General features: G+C 39.2%; 1 protein-coding gene across 1 annotated transcript in view; it reads left to right on the top strand.

Moving 5' to 3' along the window:
- The window catches only part of SCAPER (S-phase cyclin A associated protein in the ER), a 388,867-nt gene that overhangs the window by 328,385 nt on the left and 42,358 nt on the right, over positions 1 to 18,124 (top strand). The window contains exon 31 of the mRNA XM_044660293.1: positions 17,424 to 17,661. Within this exon, the coding sequence (XP_044516228.1) occupies positions 17,424 to 17,661 (238 nt within the window). The remainder of the gene's footprint in view (positions 1 to 17,423; positions 17,662 to 18,124) is intronic.

Below are 18,124 nucleotides of genomic sequence, written 5' to 3'. Positions count from 1 at the left end.
AAATCAGAAGGGAAACAACAAATTGGGAAAAAATCTTTATAACGAAAAACTCTGACAGGGGTCTAATTACTCGAATATACAAGGAGTTAAAGCAATTGTATAAAAAAATCAAGCCATTCCCCAATTGATAAATGGGCAAGAGACATGAATAGGCAATTTTCAGGTAAAGAAATCAAAAGTATCAATAAGCACATGAGAAAGTGTTCCAAATCTCTAATAATTAGAGAAATGCAAATCAAAACAACTCTGAGGTATCACCTCACACCTAGCAGATTGGCTAAAATGAAAGAAGGGGAGAGTAATGAATGTTGGAGGGGATGTGGCAAAATTGGGACATTAATGCATTGCTGGTGGAGCTGTGAACTGATCCAGCCATTCTGGCTGGCAATTTGGAATCATGCTCAAAGGGCTATAAAAGAATGCCTGCCCTTTGATCCAGCCATACCATTGCTGGGTTTGTACCCCAAAGAGATCATAGATAAACAGACTTGTACGAAAATATTTATAGCTGCGCTTTTTGTGGTGGCAAAAAATTGGAAAAGGAGGGTATGTCCTTCAATTGGGGAATGGCTGAACAAACTGTGGTATATGCGGGTGATGGAATACTATTGTGCTAAAAGGAATAATAAACTGGAGGAATTCCAGGCGAACTGGAGAGACCTCCGGGAACTGATGCAGAGCGAAAGGAGCAGAGCCAGAAGAACTCTATACACAGAGACTGATATACTATGGTAAAATTGAATGTAATGGACCTCTGTACCAGCAGCAATACAATGACCCAGGACAATTCTGAGGGATTTATGGTAAAGATGCTACCCACATTCAGAGGAAGGACTGCAGGAGAGGAAACATATAAGAAAAACAACTGCTTGAACGCATGGGTCGGGGTGGACATGATTGAGGGTGTGGACTCGAAACTACCACACCAATGCAACTACCAACAGTTTGGAAATTGGTCTTGATCAAGGACACATGACAAAACTAGTGGAAATGTGCATCGGCCATGGGTGGGGGGAGTGCGGGGGGTGAAGGGGAAAGGAGGAGCATGAATCATGTAACCATGTTAAAAATGAATATTAATAAATGTTTGAAAAAAAAACTAAATGCCATGGCATTGCATCTGAGCCCTGAGTCTGTGCCAGGGACTTCATGGTTTGGGAGAATACATAGCATTCCAGAATAGCTAAATTTAAAACACAGAGATAATAATTGCATAGACAGGCTACAGTAGCACATTAGACTTCCCCTGATGTTAAGTAAAAACAAGCTTGTACTCATTTATCTTCCTAAATGGTTGGTACACAGTTTTGGGATGTTAAATTTCATCCAGCCACAAATAGAAAGTAGTTGACATCATGCTCCAAGAGTTCATAAAGTCCTTAAGAGCAAGGACCATGCCTTAAGCATCTTTGGTAGCTCTCACAAACAGTAGGACAAAGTGTCACAATTTATAACACTTCCAAGTCCTTTACTCGTAGCAACCTGAAGAGGTCTGTATGTAAACATCAATTCTCCCCATTTTACAGATGGGTAAACAATGAAGTGGCCTTTGCCAATGAATGGGTGTTCCAAGAGCATAATTCAGAATTCAGAATGATCTTGTAGAATGATGGGCTTCCTTTTGAGGGGAGAGGTCCTGGGGCAGCTGAGCTCTGCACCCTCCTGACTAAACATGGGGGAACAATTGAACTTTAGATCATGAATGACTCCCTCCTCTTAGTGATCCTGAGCCCACTTTTTTTTTGAGCTTTCTAAGCAAACTGTCCTGTTGTCTGCCTCCACTTTCCCTCTAACCAGCACTTGTAAGATTGTGTCAATTAATAATGGAGACACTAGACATGTTTGCTTCACCCTGGAGCTTTTTGGGAAAGTTTCCAGAGCTTCACTGTTAAAAATAATGTTAACTCTTGGCTTTTCTGTATCTATTTATAAAATCATTCAATTTTTATTATTAACATAATGATGCTATCATTTTCCTAATGTTGCATGCATTTCTGGCAAAAATCCTACCTGATCATAATGAAAATTTGGCAATATATTGCTGCAGCTTCAGTAGTATTTTATATTAATATACATTAGTGATTTAAATGTTTAAGTGTATACCTTGGAATTATTGGTCCCAAATCCTCTTGTGTTTTATCCCTCCTTGACTTAGGTATCAGGACCATTTATTTCATAGATATAGTTTAAGGAGGTGCCTCCTTCCTGTTTTCAAGACTCTTATGTACAATATTGAGATTATTTATTCTTTAAATGTTTTACAGAATTTGCCTGTAAACCTCTCTGAACCCAAGGTGGTTTTCTTTTTTCTTTTTTTTTATTTCATGTTTGTCCTATTCAGTTTTTCCTTTGGAAACTGGAATTCCCCATTGTTATATTTTATCCTGATAATGTGATGTTCTTCTCCTGTTTAGAAATCAAATTATTTAGTAGTTTTTAAATGTTGTTAATCTTTTTTTAAAGCTTCATTTGATTTGTCCACTCATTAGTCTTTATTTATAATGTGGTGTCTCTTTTCCAGTCTTTAATTGATCAGAATTTTCAACATCTGTTATCAGAAAATAATAAATTAAAGCAAGAGAAATGGTCCAGGTGATTTCCTAATTTAATTTACCGAGAAAATTCCAACTTGACAGCAGAATAAGCTGCTTATCTGAGAGAGTAGATGAGAGCTTTCAGTGTAAACTCATACCACCCACTGTTATGAACTCTTAATAGATTCTCCACTTCCTTTCTTTTCTTCCTGTCTGATCTTCAGATTTCCAAGCATGACTTTGCTTTTTGCATCCAAAGGTTGAAAAGCATCTGGATAACCCTATCGAGATAGATCTGTTGCTAGTTTCTTCTTGAAAGTGAATGTTTCATTGGTATCTGCTGCTCTGGCTATTTGAATACTTTATTACATACAATAATTAAAAATTAGGTGTTTGCCAAAGAAGATTGGCAGGTTTATTTTCTGCTATATTATAGTAATTAAGATAATGCCTATTTTGGCAATAAAATAAATCAGGCAGAAGTAAAGTTTGCTCGAGTACTACTTGTCCTGCAAGTACTTTCATTGCCAGCCAGAAAGAAAACAGAAAACTTCCAACCAAAGACCTGCCTGAGTATTACCAAATTTCACTGCAGGCTTTGAGAATGGAAGGGTAATTATGTGGAATAATTGACAGCACACGACATTGGTAAATACTCTGCATTGTGGTAGCTCTGGCTTTTATGGTGTTAATTAAAAAAGACCTGCCACTGGTACAAGGCTTTTATACCCTGGGTTCATTGTCCCTTTAATCTCCTCATTTTTACTTAGCTTTTCTAAAAGACCTTTTGGATAGACAGGATTAGTGTGCTTAATCTCCACCCTCACAAAGTGAAAAAAGTATTTTGCTTTTTAATAAATTAATTTAGCTTTTTTTTGCTTTATTTTTTTTCCCAAACAAAAGGTTTGCATTTAAGTAAAAATGAAATTCACTTACTCTAACAAAAGAGTAGATTTTTATGTTAGGATTTTTAATATGTAAAATTTAACATAGGAACCGTTTCCAAACAAATTATAACACTTCATCTCTGTGTCTCTCTCTCTCTCTCTCTCTCTCTCTCTCTCACACACACACACACACACACACACACACACACACACACACACACACACACACACACACACAACTAATTGTTTAACAACAGCAAATTTGAAAAAAAAATATTTTTCTTATGCTTTAATTAATTTAACTTAATTGTCTCTCGTGTGTTATAACAAGGACATGTCAGTCAGTTATTTCTGACTACCTGCAAAATATCATGCTGAAGCTTTCTTGGGGAGGGTTTATAAAGGAGTAGCAGTCGGCATTAATCCTGGTCTCAAAGAGAACACAGTCTAGTTTTTACTAATAGCAAAGAATATTCCAGGACAAATAATCTTAGTAATTTAGACTGAGTAAAAATGATAACACCAACTCACATTACTCTAAAGACTGTCCTTGAGTCAGGAAGACTTGTGTTCAAGTGTGCTTCCAGGAAATAATAGTAATTTGACACTGACCAAGTCCCTTAAGCCTAATACCAGAGTTTTCTCTACTAAATCACACTCCCAGACAGACAAAATTAGTGGAAAGTGTGGATTTGAAAGAAAGGTTTTCTTAATTTTAAATCTATTCATTAACTCAAACTCAGTCAGCAAAGTGCTTTTTAGGTAAAAGTCCTCATGTGATGAGTGGATGAGCATATCTGTAATTAACCCAGACTTCAAAAGTGTTCAGTGGTACTTGAAAATTGTTTATATTCTTAAATATTTTCCATTTTTCTCCCTGGAATCTTGTGAGTGCCATTTTCATGTGGGCCATTCATAGGACCTACTCCATGCAGCCACCCCAATATGACACCCATCATTTGGGAAGTTCCCTAGCCCCAAAGCATGCTTCATCTTTGCAGGAAAAGCCACATGCTCTGCCCTGTCAGACAATTCATCTCCATTCTCCTCCTATCTAAACCCATCCCTAGCTTGTTTGGCAGACAAAGGTAAACTTTATTTTAGCCTTAGTTCTAAGTGGCAAAAATTCTAAATTAGTAGAGTGCGACTTTTACTCTATCCCAAGGTTGAGTTATGAAAACCTCTCAGGTATTTTGGGTGAGTTACACTTAGAAATAGCCAAGAGCTCTTCTCTCTCCTTTATAGGTTCCACTTCCTAAACTCCTTAAGGACACTGTCCTTTCCTCCTACTCTTAACCTCATTTCACTAAAACTGCTCTAGTCAAACTTACTAACAATAACCTTTTCTCCATCTTCCTTGAACCCTCTACAGCCTTTGACAATGTTGATCATTCTCTCCTTGATACTCTCTTCTCTTTGGGTTTTTGGGACACTGTCTCTCCTGAGTCTCCTCCTACTTTTCGGTCATCCCAACTACATGTGGGGATCCCCAAAGACTGTCCTGGGCCCTCCTCTTTGCCCTCTCTCTACTGTTTCACTTGGTGATATCCTCAGCTCCCCTGGATTAAATTATCTTCTCTACACTGATGATTCTCACATCTCCCTTTCCTGCCCCACTTTCTGCTGACCTCCAATCTCACATCAGCTGCCTTTCAAACATCTCAAACTGGATCTCCAAGTAGACATCTTAAGCACAGGGTATCTCACACAGAACTCTTCATCTTTCCTCCAAACCTCACTCACACACACTCTTCCACCTTCCCTGTTACTGTAGAGGGTGACACTATCCCCCCAGTCTCAGGCCCACCATATAGGTGTCATTCTGGGCTTTCACTCTCACAGCCCATATCCAATCTGTGGCCAAAGTCTGTCCAGTTTCTTTCATTACATCTCTCTCTGCCCCTCTCTCCTGTGACACTGCCTTCTCCCACACACACTTTGCTGTAGCCTTGTCTGGTCTCTGTGCCACAGGATGTGCCCTACCCCAGCCCATCCTCTAGTCAGCTTTCAGATTGATCTTCCTAAAGCACGGGCCTGACCATATCATCCCTCTATCCAGAAAGCTCCATTGGTTCTCTGTCACCCCTCTGATTGAGCATAAAATCCTCTATTTGGCATTTAAGGCCTCTTCCATTTACAGTGCCATCTACTGACCTGGCTCTTCCTCAAACTTCATCTCCCAAATCTGGGCATTTTCACTGACTGCCCTGAAGACCTAAAGTTCTCCTCCTCCTCCTCCTCCTCCTCCTCCTTTTCCTTTCTACCCCCTGGCATCCCTGGATTCCTTCAAGGCCTGGCTAAAATCTCATATTCTATAAGAAGCCTTTCCCAGCCTTCCTTTATTCAAATGCCTTCCTTCTGCTAACTATTTCCAGTTCATCCTATATTCTGCTTGTTCATTCATAACTGTGTGTGCATGTTGTCTTGCCCTAATTAGACTGTTAGTTTCTTGACAAGATTTGCTTTCGTCTTCCTTTGTATTCATAGCATCCAGTACCTCACACATAAAGATTTATTGACTGACTGGCTACAAGGTAATTGGAAAGAGAGAAGAGTGAGGGTGGGAATCATAGAATGCTTCTAAGGGAAGCGGCATTTGAGCTAAGCCATGAGGGAAGGTACAAGTTCTTAATGTGGCAGTAAATAGAGGGTCCGTTCAAGTCCTGTGAGAGAGCTTGTGTGAAGATCTGGAAGCAGGAAATGAGCTGTGGAGATGAGAGATGAGCAGTTTATCAAGTCGGGATAGAATCCAGAGTATGCAAAAGGGAAGGCTATATAATCAGATGATAAAGTCATCATAACTCCAGTTGTAGAAGCTAAGGGGTTTGTCTCTTACCCCACAGGAAGGCTTAGGGGCTTGAGGAGAGAAGCCCATTTCAGTCATCTAGGCAAGATATGATGAAGCCCAACTTAGGATAATGTATATCATTTAGAATTTCTTCTCCCTTTTGGGGAGGTTGCCAGGATAGACTGTGGAGATAGAATTGATGACGTATGCACTGAAATACCTGCTGGACTTGACTATTCTCAGACAGCTGGGAAGCTTTGCTGGTTCAGTGGCAGAACTCTAGCTTCCCTTTGGTTATTTAGAGTGAAGTGAAAGCTGGAACCAATGGAACAGACTCAGCTTCTCTCCTGGGGTAAGAACCACATAGCTGCTACTGCTGCTGCTTGCTTCTGAAGTTGCTCCATGTTCATGCCTAGAGCCTGCTTCTACTCCTAACACTGGAATGCCACACTAGGTACAAGTTCCCTGAGTCTGTAATCCAGAGCTGAGGAGTGAGCAACAGAACTACATGTTGGCATCTCTGTCTTCACCCTGAATGAGGCTGGGCCCTTTTTCCTGGATTTGGAACTACTTTTTGTGATGATGCATAGCATCTCCCTTCACTGAAATTCTCTATGAGACTAACCCTGGGTAGACCCCTATCCCCCCCAGAGTTGGCAGATCTCTGCCTCCCTGTATCAACTGAGGCTAGAGAAATGACTCACTGAGATTTTTTTCCTTGGGTTTCCTGAGCAGGACTTGATCTGGTATATTTTCTGGACCTGTTTGGAGGTACTATGGTAGGAAAACTCAATGGAATAGGATTCTTCCTGCTATTCTACCATCTAGCTTCCCACTATATACACTTTTTTTTTTTAACATTACTTTCCATCTTAGAATCAATACTATGTATTGGTCACACAGGGTAACACAGCTAGGATGTATCTGAGGTCATATTTGAACCCAGGACCTCTTTTCTCTTTTTCACTGAGCCACCTAGTTGCTCCCTACTACATACATTTTTAATAACTATGCAAAGCCAACAGCAACTCTGCATAAAGGTGAAGGATAGTGAATCTCTGGTCACAGAAATAAGCAGTACAAATGGAAGTGTTCTTCCTGACTCCCATGCAACCAACCATCTATACCTCCTCATCCCCAGGAAATTCCCCATCAAGCTTCCCTGGTACTGACTCTCCACTCTCGAAGAAGCTGCTACCTTGGATACTCAACCAGTACCTGTCTAACTTTTCTCTGCTTCCACTGCCCTTGATTTTCCTACAGAACTGTAGAAAATCCTTTATGATGACCTGACCTATTTGGGAAATAATAATCATTAAAGAGTTTGAACAGCTTTTTAGAATCCATTTTAATGCGACTTAACTTCCCTTAAATTCAGTGTCAACAGCATCCTCTGGACCAGACTTAAAGAGAACATTTCCCCCTCCCTGAAAAATTAATACACTAAGTTCTGGAACAAACATACTGATTGGTTAGTAAAAGAGTACAAATTTACTGAGTCCCCTATTTACTGCCAGCCCAAAGCCATCTTTATATCCGATCCTGCAAACATCATTTATCATTCCTAGGGCTCCCCTTTCTTTGGTCACTAAATTGAAACTCCTTAAGAATGTTAGCTACCTTTTTTTTTCTTTCTATCCCCAGGATCTAACATAGTGCCTGCCCCATCATATGTACTTAATAAATTAATTAGATCATGGGTCAGTAACCCCCAGACTCTGTCTCTTCTCCCCTAGCAAGCTGAGCTAAATTCAAGCAAAGATGGAGTCAGAAAACACAGACTCTCTCCTTCTCACCTTAGCTCTGTAACCTTGGGAAAGCCACTTCACAAGTCTGTGCCTCAGTCTCCTCTTTAAAATGAGAAGGCCGGACCAGGTCTAAGGGCTCTTCCAGCTCTGACAGATTATGAGAGTGTGCCAGAGAAATCCAAAAAGTCAGCAGCCAAGCTCTACCCTGACTGTCCCCATCAGAGCTCTTTGTCAGAAACAGCCAGCCTCTCAGGCCAGGCCAGGCGAGAGCGAAATGCTTGCAGGCTCAGAACAACTGTCTATTAGTCCTTGCACAGAGAAACTGTTTTCTATTTTCTTGTAAATCAGTAGGTGATTTTCCAATATAACAGAAGCTTTGGGAACAAATTAGAGTTTCCCAAATTGAATCTGGCTGTTGATAAACATAACTGCCTATGCTACTAGGAGCTCCATTATTGAAGACCAAACAAAAACACTTTGAAATCATCTTAAATTGAAAGTATTTTGTGTTTCACTGGATGGAATGACATGACCCAGAACAGCATCTACAAAAGTTTAATCTTTGATTTTTCCATGTCTCCTATACTTTTTTTAATAAAGAAAACTATATCCCATGACTGATATGAATACAGCCTTTTACATTTTTATTATAAACATTTAGGCTTAAAGTGATTATAACTGACAGTTAAACCCAACAGAAGCCAGGGGGCCTAGGCTACAAATTATCAGTATTACAAGACAAAATCAAAAGTAAACATTTCCTAGAGTTTCTTCAGGTTCACTTGAGTTTTCTAGAAACTAAACATCAGATGGATTTTTTTTCTGGTTGGTTTTGCAGCAAAATGAATAGACTTTTTATGAAACAATAATGTGTGCGTTTTGAACTACCTCCACTGCTCCATTTTGGGACATATATTTAATGAATTTACTGTTTTCAAAACTAAGGAAAAGATTGTTGTAAAAGATTTTGTTGTGTTTTCTCTTCCCCTCCTAATCTACCATGATGAGGGATAATGGGTTTTATTTTTGGAAGTTATAAAATTGTTTAAAAAATAAGGACATAATATTGACCTCAGGTGAGGAGTTTCTGCTCTTGCGTTTTCCTCTTTTTTCATTCCTTCATCATTTATTATTTTTTAATTTAGTTTTTTATTATTATTTATTCTATAAATATAAATATTTTTAATTTTTATCATTATATGATATAACAAATGTACATTATATAATATTATTATTAAGTACCTAGGATCAGGCATTGGGAATGCAAAGGCAAAGATGAGACAGACAGTAAAGATGTTCATTTACTATTGGAGGCAACAATACACATATAAGTGAAAACAAAATATGTACAAAGTTAATTGGCTATACCACAAGCCCCAAAGTCAGAGTTGTAGAACAAGGTTAGAATCCCCAGGTGGATTAAACAACTTAATGAGTTTCCATGGCCAAAAACAAATCATCTTTGGTGACCTGTTTTCTGAAGAGAAGCTCTTGTTGTTTGTTCCAACAAGTTAGATACCGTGTATTGTAGGCACATATTCACAGCTCTTCCAGTTTGACAGGACCTACCATGGACATAGCCTGTGAAAGCCCATGGTCATCTCTATGTCATGATAAAGCAACAGGGAAATCTTTAATGTAGGGTTTTTTAAATTAATGTGACAATATTTCCAAATCATCACATGAGCTAAAAAAATTTTCCCAAAAGCCCATTATTAAGGGAAAGATCTGATTTTAATCTACTTTCATTAAATCTTTTGCCATCTTACATGATTCTCTGATGACGATAAGGATGGAAGTACCAAGATATAATTCATTAAAAGGTTTTAGGAGGGAGCCTACTGAAAGTTTGCTTTGTGGAAAGTGCCTTAAGACAAGTCTTCTGAGTTGTAGTTGGTTATTAAAGGCAGTCAATGTTAAACAAACACAGACCCCCTTTTGGAACCTGTACAATAAACTCAGACATATTAATCTCTACTCAAGTCTCCACCAGGGGCCTGAGCCTCTAACTCTTGTAGCTATAATGGAAGATATTGAGTGCCAGTTGACAATAGCTAACAGAAGTGTGTATAATAGGTCAGATGGTACCTATAAGTAAATAAATACAATGTTCCTTTTTTTGTTTATGTTGAGTCATATCTGAAGAGCTGGTTGAAGGGTTTTTCCAAAATGACTTTAGATAGCTTTATATATGGCCTATAGGTAATTGTTTAGTTATTCTTAAGACTGGATAGAAGCACCAAATTAAATCTTCAAAGTCTCATATTGTTTGGAATGACTATTTGGAAGGCAGTAGCACAAAAGATACAATAGCTGGTAGTTAAGAGATCCTCTGAACTCTCTTGAGCAATTTACTTCCACTTCTGTGGGCCTCCTTCTCTACCTGGCATCAAAGGTATCATCTAGGTCACAGTGATGAGCAAACTATTCCCCGCAGTTTGCCCATCACTGCCTTAAGCAATTCCCCATTCACTAGGCCCCCACAGCCAGATGTAGTGATTAGGGAATTGCTGAAGGCAGTGATGGGCAAACTATGGCCTGGATCTGACCTGGGGGGCTGGGGAATAGTTCGCTCATCACTGACTAGGACATGAATAATCACAAAAGGTGGTTAGGGTTTGCAAGTGAGTGAGGGCTAACAGACAACTCAAGTTCTTGAAAGGAAGATTTATGGGAAGTGATAGGCAGGAATCCAAAGAAAAGAAGGGGTGTATTGTTAGAGGGAATGCCCACCTTTGAGATTCTGAATCCACTGAAGTTTGATCCTTTATTATTTTAAGTGTACTAGTATCTTTTTTGAGAAGAAGGTCCCCAGGAGGAATGGAAGAATGTTTTTCACCACTACATATTGCATTTTTTACAACTTCAAAAAATAATTCCCATTTGGAAGATACTGTGGTTCCCATACACAGTAGCAAAACAAACTTCAAAGCACCTTGCTAATGAAATTGCCTTGGACAAGGAATCAGGAGACTATGGTACCATCCCTGATGTTGCCTCCAGTTTTTATTGTGTATCTGGGGCAATAATGATGATGATAGCTGATATTTACAAAATACTTGGCCTACATTTGGTCATTTGATCCTCACGACAATCCCATCAAGTACTAGAGTTACCATTATCTTAATTTATCAGCTGATCAGTCACCAAAAAGTCCAGGAATTTGCCCATCATCACACAGTGAAGGAGAGTCATAGGCGAGATTCAAATTCAGGTCTCCTCTGACTCCTGATCCAAAGTTGTATCCATTAAATCATATATCTGAAGAGATCAGATTAATTTCTAAGGGACCTTCCAACTAAGGAAATAGATGAGTTTCTAAGTGACTCCACTCAAAAGAATGAGATCAGAGATCTAGAAAGAAGGCCAAAAGCTGGTGTCCAGTCCACCTCCAAATCTATTGATAATGATGTTCATTTGCTTCATTGAGTTATCCTGACTTTTTCTGAACAACAGTGTTTGCTTTGTCTTCAAGTAGAGACCAGAGAAGAGACTGAAGGATTCAGTCAAGCTTTAGTTAAATGGGATAATCACAAACCTGTGAATTATTTGCAGACACCTAGGAAGTTTCCATCCTGATATTAAAGCATGTTTCTTTGTCTCATGAAATGTCCCGCTCCAAGAATGCGTCAGCTATTGCTGGTGAGCCACCCCTCTACTTAGCTAAGCTGTCTTCAAGTAATAATTACTGTGTTTTGCTAGGTAAAAAAAATTGGTAAAGGATTTTCCACCAGGAAGCATCCCACCATATATGGATCTGATACAGTCTTCCTTCCCATTTTTCAGAGAAAATAGAATATTGGTTTCCTCATTTGACCTATTTCTCTCATCCTTTATATCAACAGTGCACACAGCCTTTCTGTTTGTTTTTCACTTGATCCAATAACTTGTATTTTCATGTCTTGTGGCAAGAATACTAGGTTGTCAGTCAGGTTTCTGACCTCTCTGACCCTCACTGGCTTCCTCCATAAAATGAAGATGTTGGACTAAATGACTGCTAAAGGCCCTTCTAGTTCTAAATCATGTGCTCTACGAAAACCATAATGAAATTATATTACTACAATAATTCAGAGATCTGCAATTTCCTTGATATGTGGGCACTATCTCTGCCAACATCAACCCCTCTGTGACTTAGTATATGGTCGTTGAGAGTTACTGTGGCCAAAAAATTAATCACCCTATAGCCAGGCCCATGAAGAGATCCTCCCACCTTAACTAGGCTAATCTTCAGATGGTAGACACTGAATTTGATGCCTTTCCTGTTTAGAGTTTATACAACTTAGATCACCTCCTCACGACTTGAGTTGATAAAGCCATAGTAATATTAATTCAGTTCAACGAGAAATGTATTAAGTGACCTTCACATACAAGGCACTCTGCTGGCAAGTTCCAAAGTATAAAAAAAAAATTGGTCTGACCTCAGGCAGTTTACACCTTAATGGTGGGGAGGAGAATGAAGAAGTATACAAGAGGATGAGTGTACTAACAATTGAGGGATGAGGAAAGGCCTCCTGGAGCCATCCTTAATGACAGTAACATAGAAATAGAATTCAGAATACATTCAACACTCTCTTGCAGCTAAATCAAACAGAGAAAAAGAACCATACTCAAAATCCTTTGAGTCCACAGATCAGAATGGCTTGTTTTTAAGAGCCTTTCTGAGTCTGCTGTTGCACAATTCTGCTTCTCTTTGTTTTGGTGCAGTGGGCCATATACTATTCACTTCTACTTGGTTATGGGCTAATGTTTGATGGTAACCTAGAGAGGAGGAGGCATTGTTTTAGTTTTCACTGATTCAGTCAATCTCTTCAAGACTAAATAACTAAAACATAATCGTCATGGATAGCAACCAGTAAAACTGAGGAAGAAACAAAATTATAAATGCCTTCTCTGACAGGATCCTTCAAGGTCACACTATGTCAGAAAACCAGGCAGGATGCACAACAACATATTTGTTAATGATGTTTTTATGTGAGGTGAGTAAAGTAGAACAATTTACTTATTTGCTTAGCCAAAAAATGGTAGACTTCATAATAAATTTGCAGATTCTGAGCTTGAAATGAGGTGGTTATAACCAGAATCCTTGTCTTCTTAATGGAAGCCTTTTTTGTTTGACATCATAAATTATCATGACCAAGAAGGCCCGTTTTGGTATGATGAGCATCCCGAATGTGTTTTCCAGGAACAGTCGGCATAAGATAAAGCTGTGCCCCGGAATCTTAGGAAACTGAATACTCCATGATTAATTCCTTCCTGCTTTATAAAATAACTAGCCCATCTTTTTCATTTCTTCTTCATTCTGGTGTCATGAGTTTGAACTTTGAATTACCTCTCTATCTTGCCATTTGTTTCCCAGAAAAAATGAGAAACCAGGTGAAATCCATCTAATCAAAGTATAAAATAATATTTCACTCTGAAAATTTCAAGCTACCATGTTAAATATATACACAGCTATAACAGAGTAAAAGACTTCCTGATCCACAGAAAAATCTTCATAATGAGACACTCTCCTATTTCTAAAAGTTTATTTGTGTGCAAAAGCTGAAAATATTACTACCTGAATTAGGTTTCTTTGTCACTCTACCAGAAGAATCTCCTTGTTAGCACAGCTTGAGACTCTTTCCCTCTCACCTCTGGGTCACTGGTTCTGATGTGACCCTGATAGGTAGGAAAAATCATTGCCATCTGGCAGACTACTAGCAGTCTAGAGGAGAGTAAGATAGAGGTCTTGATGCCTGGGTACCCAGCTATTCAGTAAACAAGGAACCTATGAACACAGCCCTAATTGAACTATGGAATGAGCTATATGGAAACAGTCACACTAATACAATGTTGATGGAGCTACAAATTGATCCAACTGTTTTTTTTTGGGGGGGGGGCATTTCAACTATCCTAGAAAGGTATACTAAATATTATTTATTTCATTACTGGGCATATTCCTTAAGAAGGTCAAAGACTGAGAAATATCCAATAGATAGTAAAATATTCATAGCAATAGTTATTGTAGCAAAAAACTGGATACCGTCTGTGTCCCATCAACATGATGGAGTGCTGTTAACCATCAGTCAATAAATGCTGATTAAGTATCTGCTGTGTGCCAGGCACTGTGCTAACTACTCAGAATACAAAGAGAGGCAGAAATTACAAAGAACTGAAAACTAAGGACTGCCCAGCAACTGGAAACTAAGGACTGAATAAATTGCAGCACATGGTTATGATGAAATGCTGTTGCGCATTAAGAAACAATCAACCAGTTATTTTTTTTAAAACATGGGAAGGGGCAGCTGAGGAACTCATTGGATAGAGAAGCAGGCCTGGAGATGAAAGGTCTTGCGTTCAAATCCAGACTCAGACTCTTCCTGGCTGTGTGACCCTGGGCAAGTTACTTTACCTCCATTGCCTAGCTAATCATTTTTTTTTTTAAACCCTTACCTTCCATCTGACTCCAAGGCAGAAGAGTGGTAAGGGCTAGGCAATTGCCCAGGGTCACACAGCTAAGAAGTATCTGAGACCAGATTTGAACCTAGGACCTCCCATCTCTAGGCCTGGCTCTTAATCCACTAAGCTACCCAGCTGCCACCCACCCCAAGCTAATCTTAATAAGCATTGGTTTTAAGACAGAAGAGCAGTAAGGGTTTAAAAACAGACCAAAAAAAATGACTACATTAAAGTAAAATGAACAGAACTAAGAGAACAACATTACATATAGCTACAGAAATATTGTTTGAAGAATGACTTGTGTATGTCTACCTCCAGAGAAAGAAATGATATAACAGAAACATCAAGTCATAGTTTTATATATACCTCTGTATCTTTTTGTTAAAAGATGCTTTCTCTAGTATGGGGAGGGCAAAAATGTTAGGAATGCCTGGAAATTTTAAAGTAACCCAAAAAAATTAACTTTTTTTAAAAGACAGTTCCTGATCTAAAGGGGCTCCCAGGCTAATAGGGAGGTAACATGCAGATAACTATATGCAAACAAAAATATATACAGGATAATTGGAGGTGATTATCTAGCATTAAGGGCAATCAAGCAAATATTAGGAATTCAGAGAAAATTGGGAAAACTTAAACCACTACAGAATATCCATCAGGAAAACTGGGAGAACAAAGAGATAGCACGGCACATGGAGGAATCAGACGAATGACTCAAAGCCAAAAAGCCTTGTGTTCAGCGTCCACCTCTCAGACCTTTTGACTTTGTGACTCTGGACAAGTCTCTTGACACCTCAGTGCCCCAGACAACAGAGCAGGTGCTAATCAACATTGGCAGAGGGAGTTTGCTCATCAAAAGTCTCCTATACCATTGAGATCACATATCCAAGTATGGAGAGAGAACAGTGTGTCTCCAGTGACCACAGTAACATAAAGGAACATCACACAAAAGGTCATCAGAATTCCTATCAATTCCCTGAGCAATCTTCATTCCCAAGGACCGATGACACATACTCACCACCTCCCTCTCAATAAAGAAATCCTGAACTATGGCTGTTGGACATGGTCAATGCATCAGTTTACATAGTTTAGCTGTAGTTAGCAGAATTAATTTTTTCTTAAAATAATAGCTATTTTTATAAAAAATAATACAGCACATGCTAAGGGTGGAGGCTAGTTAATATTTGAAATAGTTTGTCCAAAAGTATGATGAAGCGACAGGAGGAGATGACTGTTCCCCCTCACTACAGCCTGGATGACCATGTATTGAAGTTGTTCTAGAGAATTCTTGTTCAGGTCTGTCACTAAATATGACTTAAGAGATCCCTGTCAAGTTTTGGGATTCTAGAATTCTGTGTTTAGAAGTTTGAAATCTGTAAGAAATCATTCTTCAAAGTAGAATCTGAGAGATGCCAGACTAATGCCAACTGTAGACTTCCACAAGATGAGGCAACAGTGGAGGGTGCCCAAGTCACTTAGAGTAGTTGAAGGCACCCAACAGGTTCATGTGGCCAAATCAGAAGGAATGAGGAACTGAAGCAAGGGGGAAGTCAGGACAGTGGGAGAGGTCCTAGGTACCAGAAGGGAGTGCTGGAAGTCGAAGCTCTCTACCTCAGTTTGTCCTATGGCATGTAGGGGACCTATGGTCTAAATACTGAACAAAGGCTCAGAGGCCTCTAGAGCAGGTGAGATTTCATAAATAACATTTCCTACTTGTATAACTAAACTGTAATTGTTAAGAAAAGAAGACTGAATTTGTAGTAAAAAAACTAGGGTTCAAATTCTGGGTGCCGCAGCCTACATTCTTAGGATTTAAGAGCTCAAATGGACTTCAGAGATCATCTAGTCTGAACGTTTCATTTGAGATGAGGAAAATTGGTCCCAAGAGGTCCAGTGATCTCAGAAGTGCTAAAATCCGGACCTGTATACTCTCCATATCCAAATGAGCTCAGAGCTCCAGCCTCACACCCTGTGATCTTAAGCCCCTTGGCTCACTGCAGTTTTCTCTTCAGTGTGGGTGATTGAGCCTTTACTACCTACTACTTCATAAAGGAGGTTGTGAAAATGGAGTGGGATAATGTATATAAAGTTCTTTGTAAATCTTAATGCCTAGATAAATACCAAGTGTGGTTGTTTTCTGGTATCATTTGCTGGCTCCACTTGCTGATAGAGCTACAAATGCCTTCTTGTTCAGCTTGAAAGCTACTAGCCCTGAATCTGTTCACCAGTGCTAAGTTGATGTTTAATAAGGCTTTTCACAGAAGTAATCCATTGCATATCTTGGGTAGCTCCCCCCCTAAACCTTTCCTGCGGCCACTAGCTCTACTTTGATACCTTCTCACAAATGCTATCTAGATGATGCACCAACTTCACCCTTTGACTTTTGAGGACTCTCGTTCTGGTTGCCACCTCCTTAGAGGACAAATGGGCATGTTTAGAAAAGGCCAGCACTATCGTGTGTATGTACAGCACCTTTCAGTCGAGAGAGCATCCCAGAATTTATTTGCATAAGAGCACTCTTCACTTAGTAAAGTGAAGGAAAGAGAAGTTCGGTCAAATGGCATTTATAAGATATAGGATTGGTAGCTAGAAAGGACTTTATAGGTTTTCTGTTTTGATACCCTAATTTTTTAGATGACCCTGAGTCCCAGAGAGGAAACAAATTACTCCCCCAAGGTGTGGCTCGTAGCAGAGCCAGGAGTCCACCCCAGGTCTGCTGGAGCTTCCTCTAGTGATACCTACACAATTAGGCTAAAGCTTGGGCATTTGAACCCCAAAACACTATTACTTCTTCAGAGCAGTAGAGGACTTCTACAGGGTTATAAAGACAGAATGTATCAATAAGAACGCATACGTAAATACATTTGGTGGAAGTGTACTGGGTTTCTTCCTTGTGGTTTCTTGTTACCTTATTATACAACTCAGATGGTTCGCTTTTAACGGTCTACTTATTTTGTTCCATTTGACCTAATAAAATGTTAACATCCTCCAGTCAATTTCTATTTAAAGAGTTTAATGTTTCTTTGTCCAGGTCGTGGGACATATTTGATAAAATACGTCAGGACCCTACAGGATTAGCAGCAGCTCTTCAGGCCACAGATTTAGTCGGAGTCTTACACATGCTCTACTGTATTCTCTTCCATGGCACCATCTCAGACCCCACCACTGCCAGTCCTAAAGACAGCTATGCCCAGAGCACTATCCAAGTTGCTCTTCAGAGTTTACGTTTCTTCAACAGCTTTGCAGTCCTCGATCTGCCAGCTTTTCAGGTAACAAACCCCATTTTCTGTTTGTGCTCAGGGCTGAAAGAAGTTAACCTGTGAACTCTGGCCCGACATGAGGGTTTGTTTCTAGATCACTGCATGACGAGTTAACTGGGTAGCCAGCAAGAGATGAACTAAGTCCTTGCATCAGGCTTCTTCTTCACATCACTGAATTGCCCTTGTATCAACTTTTAAATATGGAGAAAACCCTGGCTTTTTAATCAAAACAGAATACAAAAACTAGATAAATGGTTTTTAAAGGAAGTTAACTTTTTATTCATTGAAAAGGATATTTTTAATCAAAAAATGTAAGTCCCTATAAATTGTATTTCTATAACCTAACAATAGCAAAAATGTCTTATACTAGAATTCCAAAGCCAGCAATGCAAAAACATCTTTTCTCACAGGGGAATTTTCATTTTCAAAAAACCTGGCCCTTTAGGGCAAACCAGATCCCCCAAAATGGACT

The sequence above is a fragment of the Gracilinanus agilis genome, chromosome 2, assembly GCF_016433145.1.
Source record: "Gracilinanus agilis isolate LMUSP501 chromosome 2, AgileGrace, whole genome shotgun sequence".
Taxonomy (NCBI): domain Eukaryota; kingdom Metazoa; phylum Chordata; class Mammalia; order Didelphimorphia; family Didelphidae; genus Gracilinanus; species Gracilinanus agilis.
Note: the sequence above shows the minus strand (reverse complement) of the source record. Positions and strands in the feature narration are given on the sequence as shown.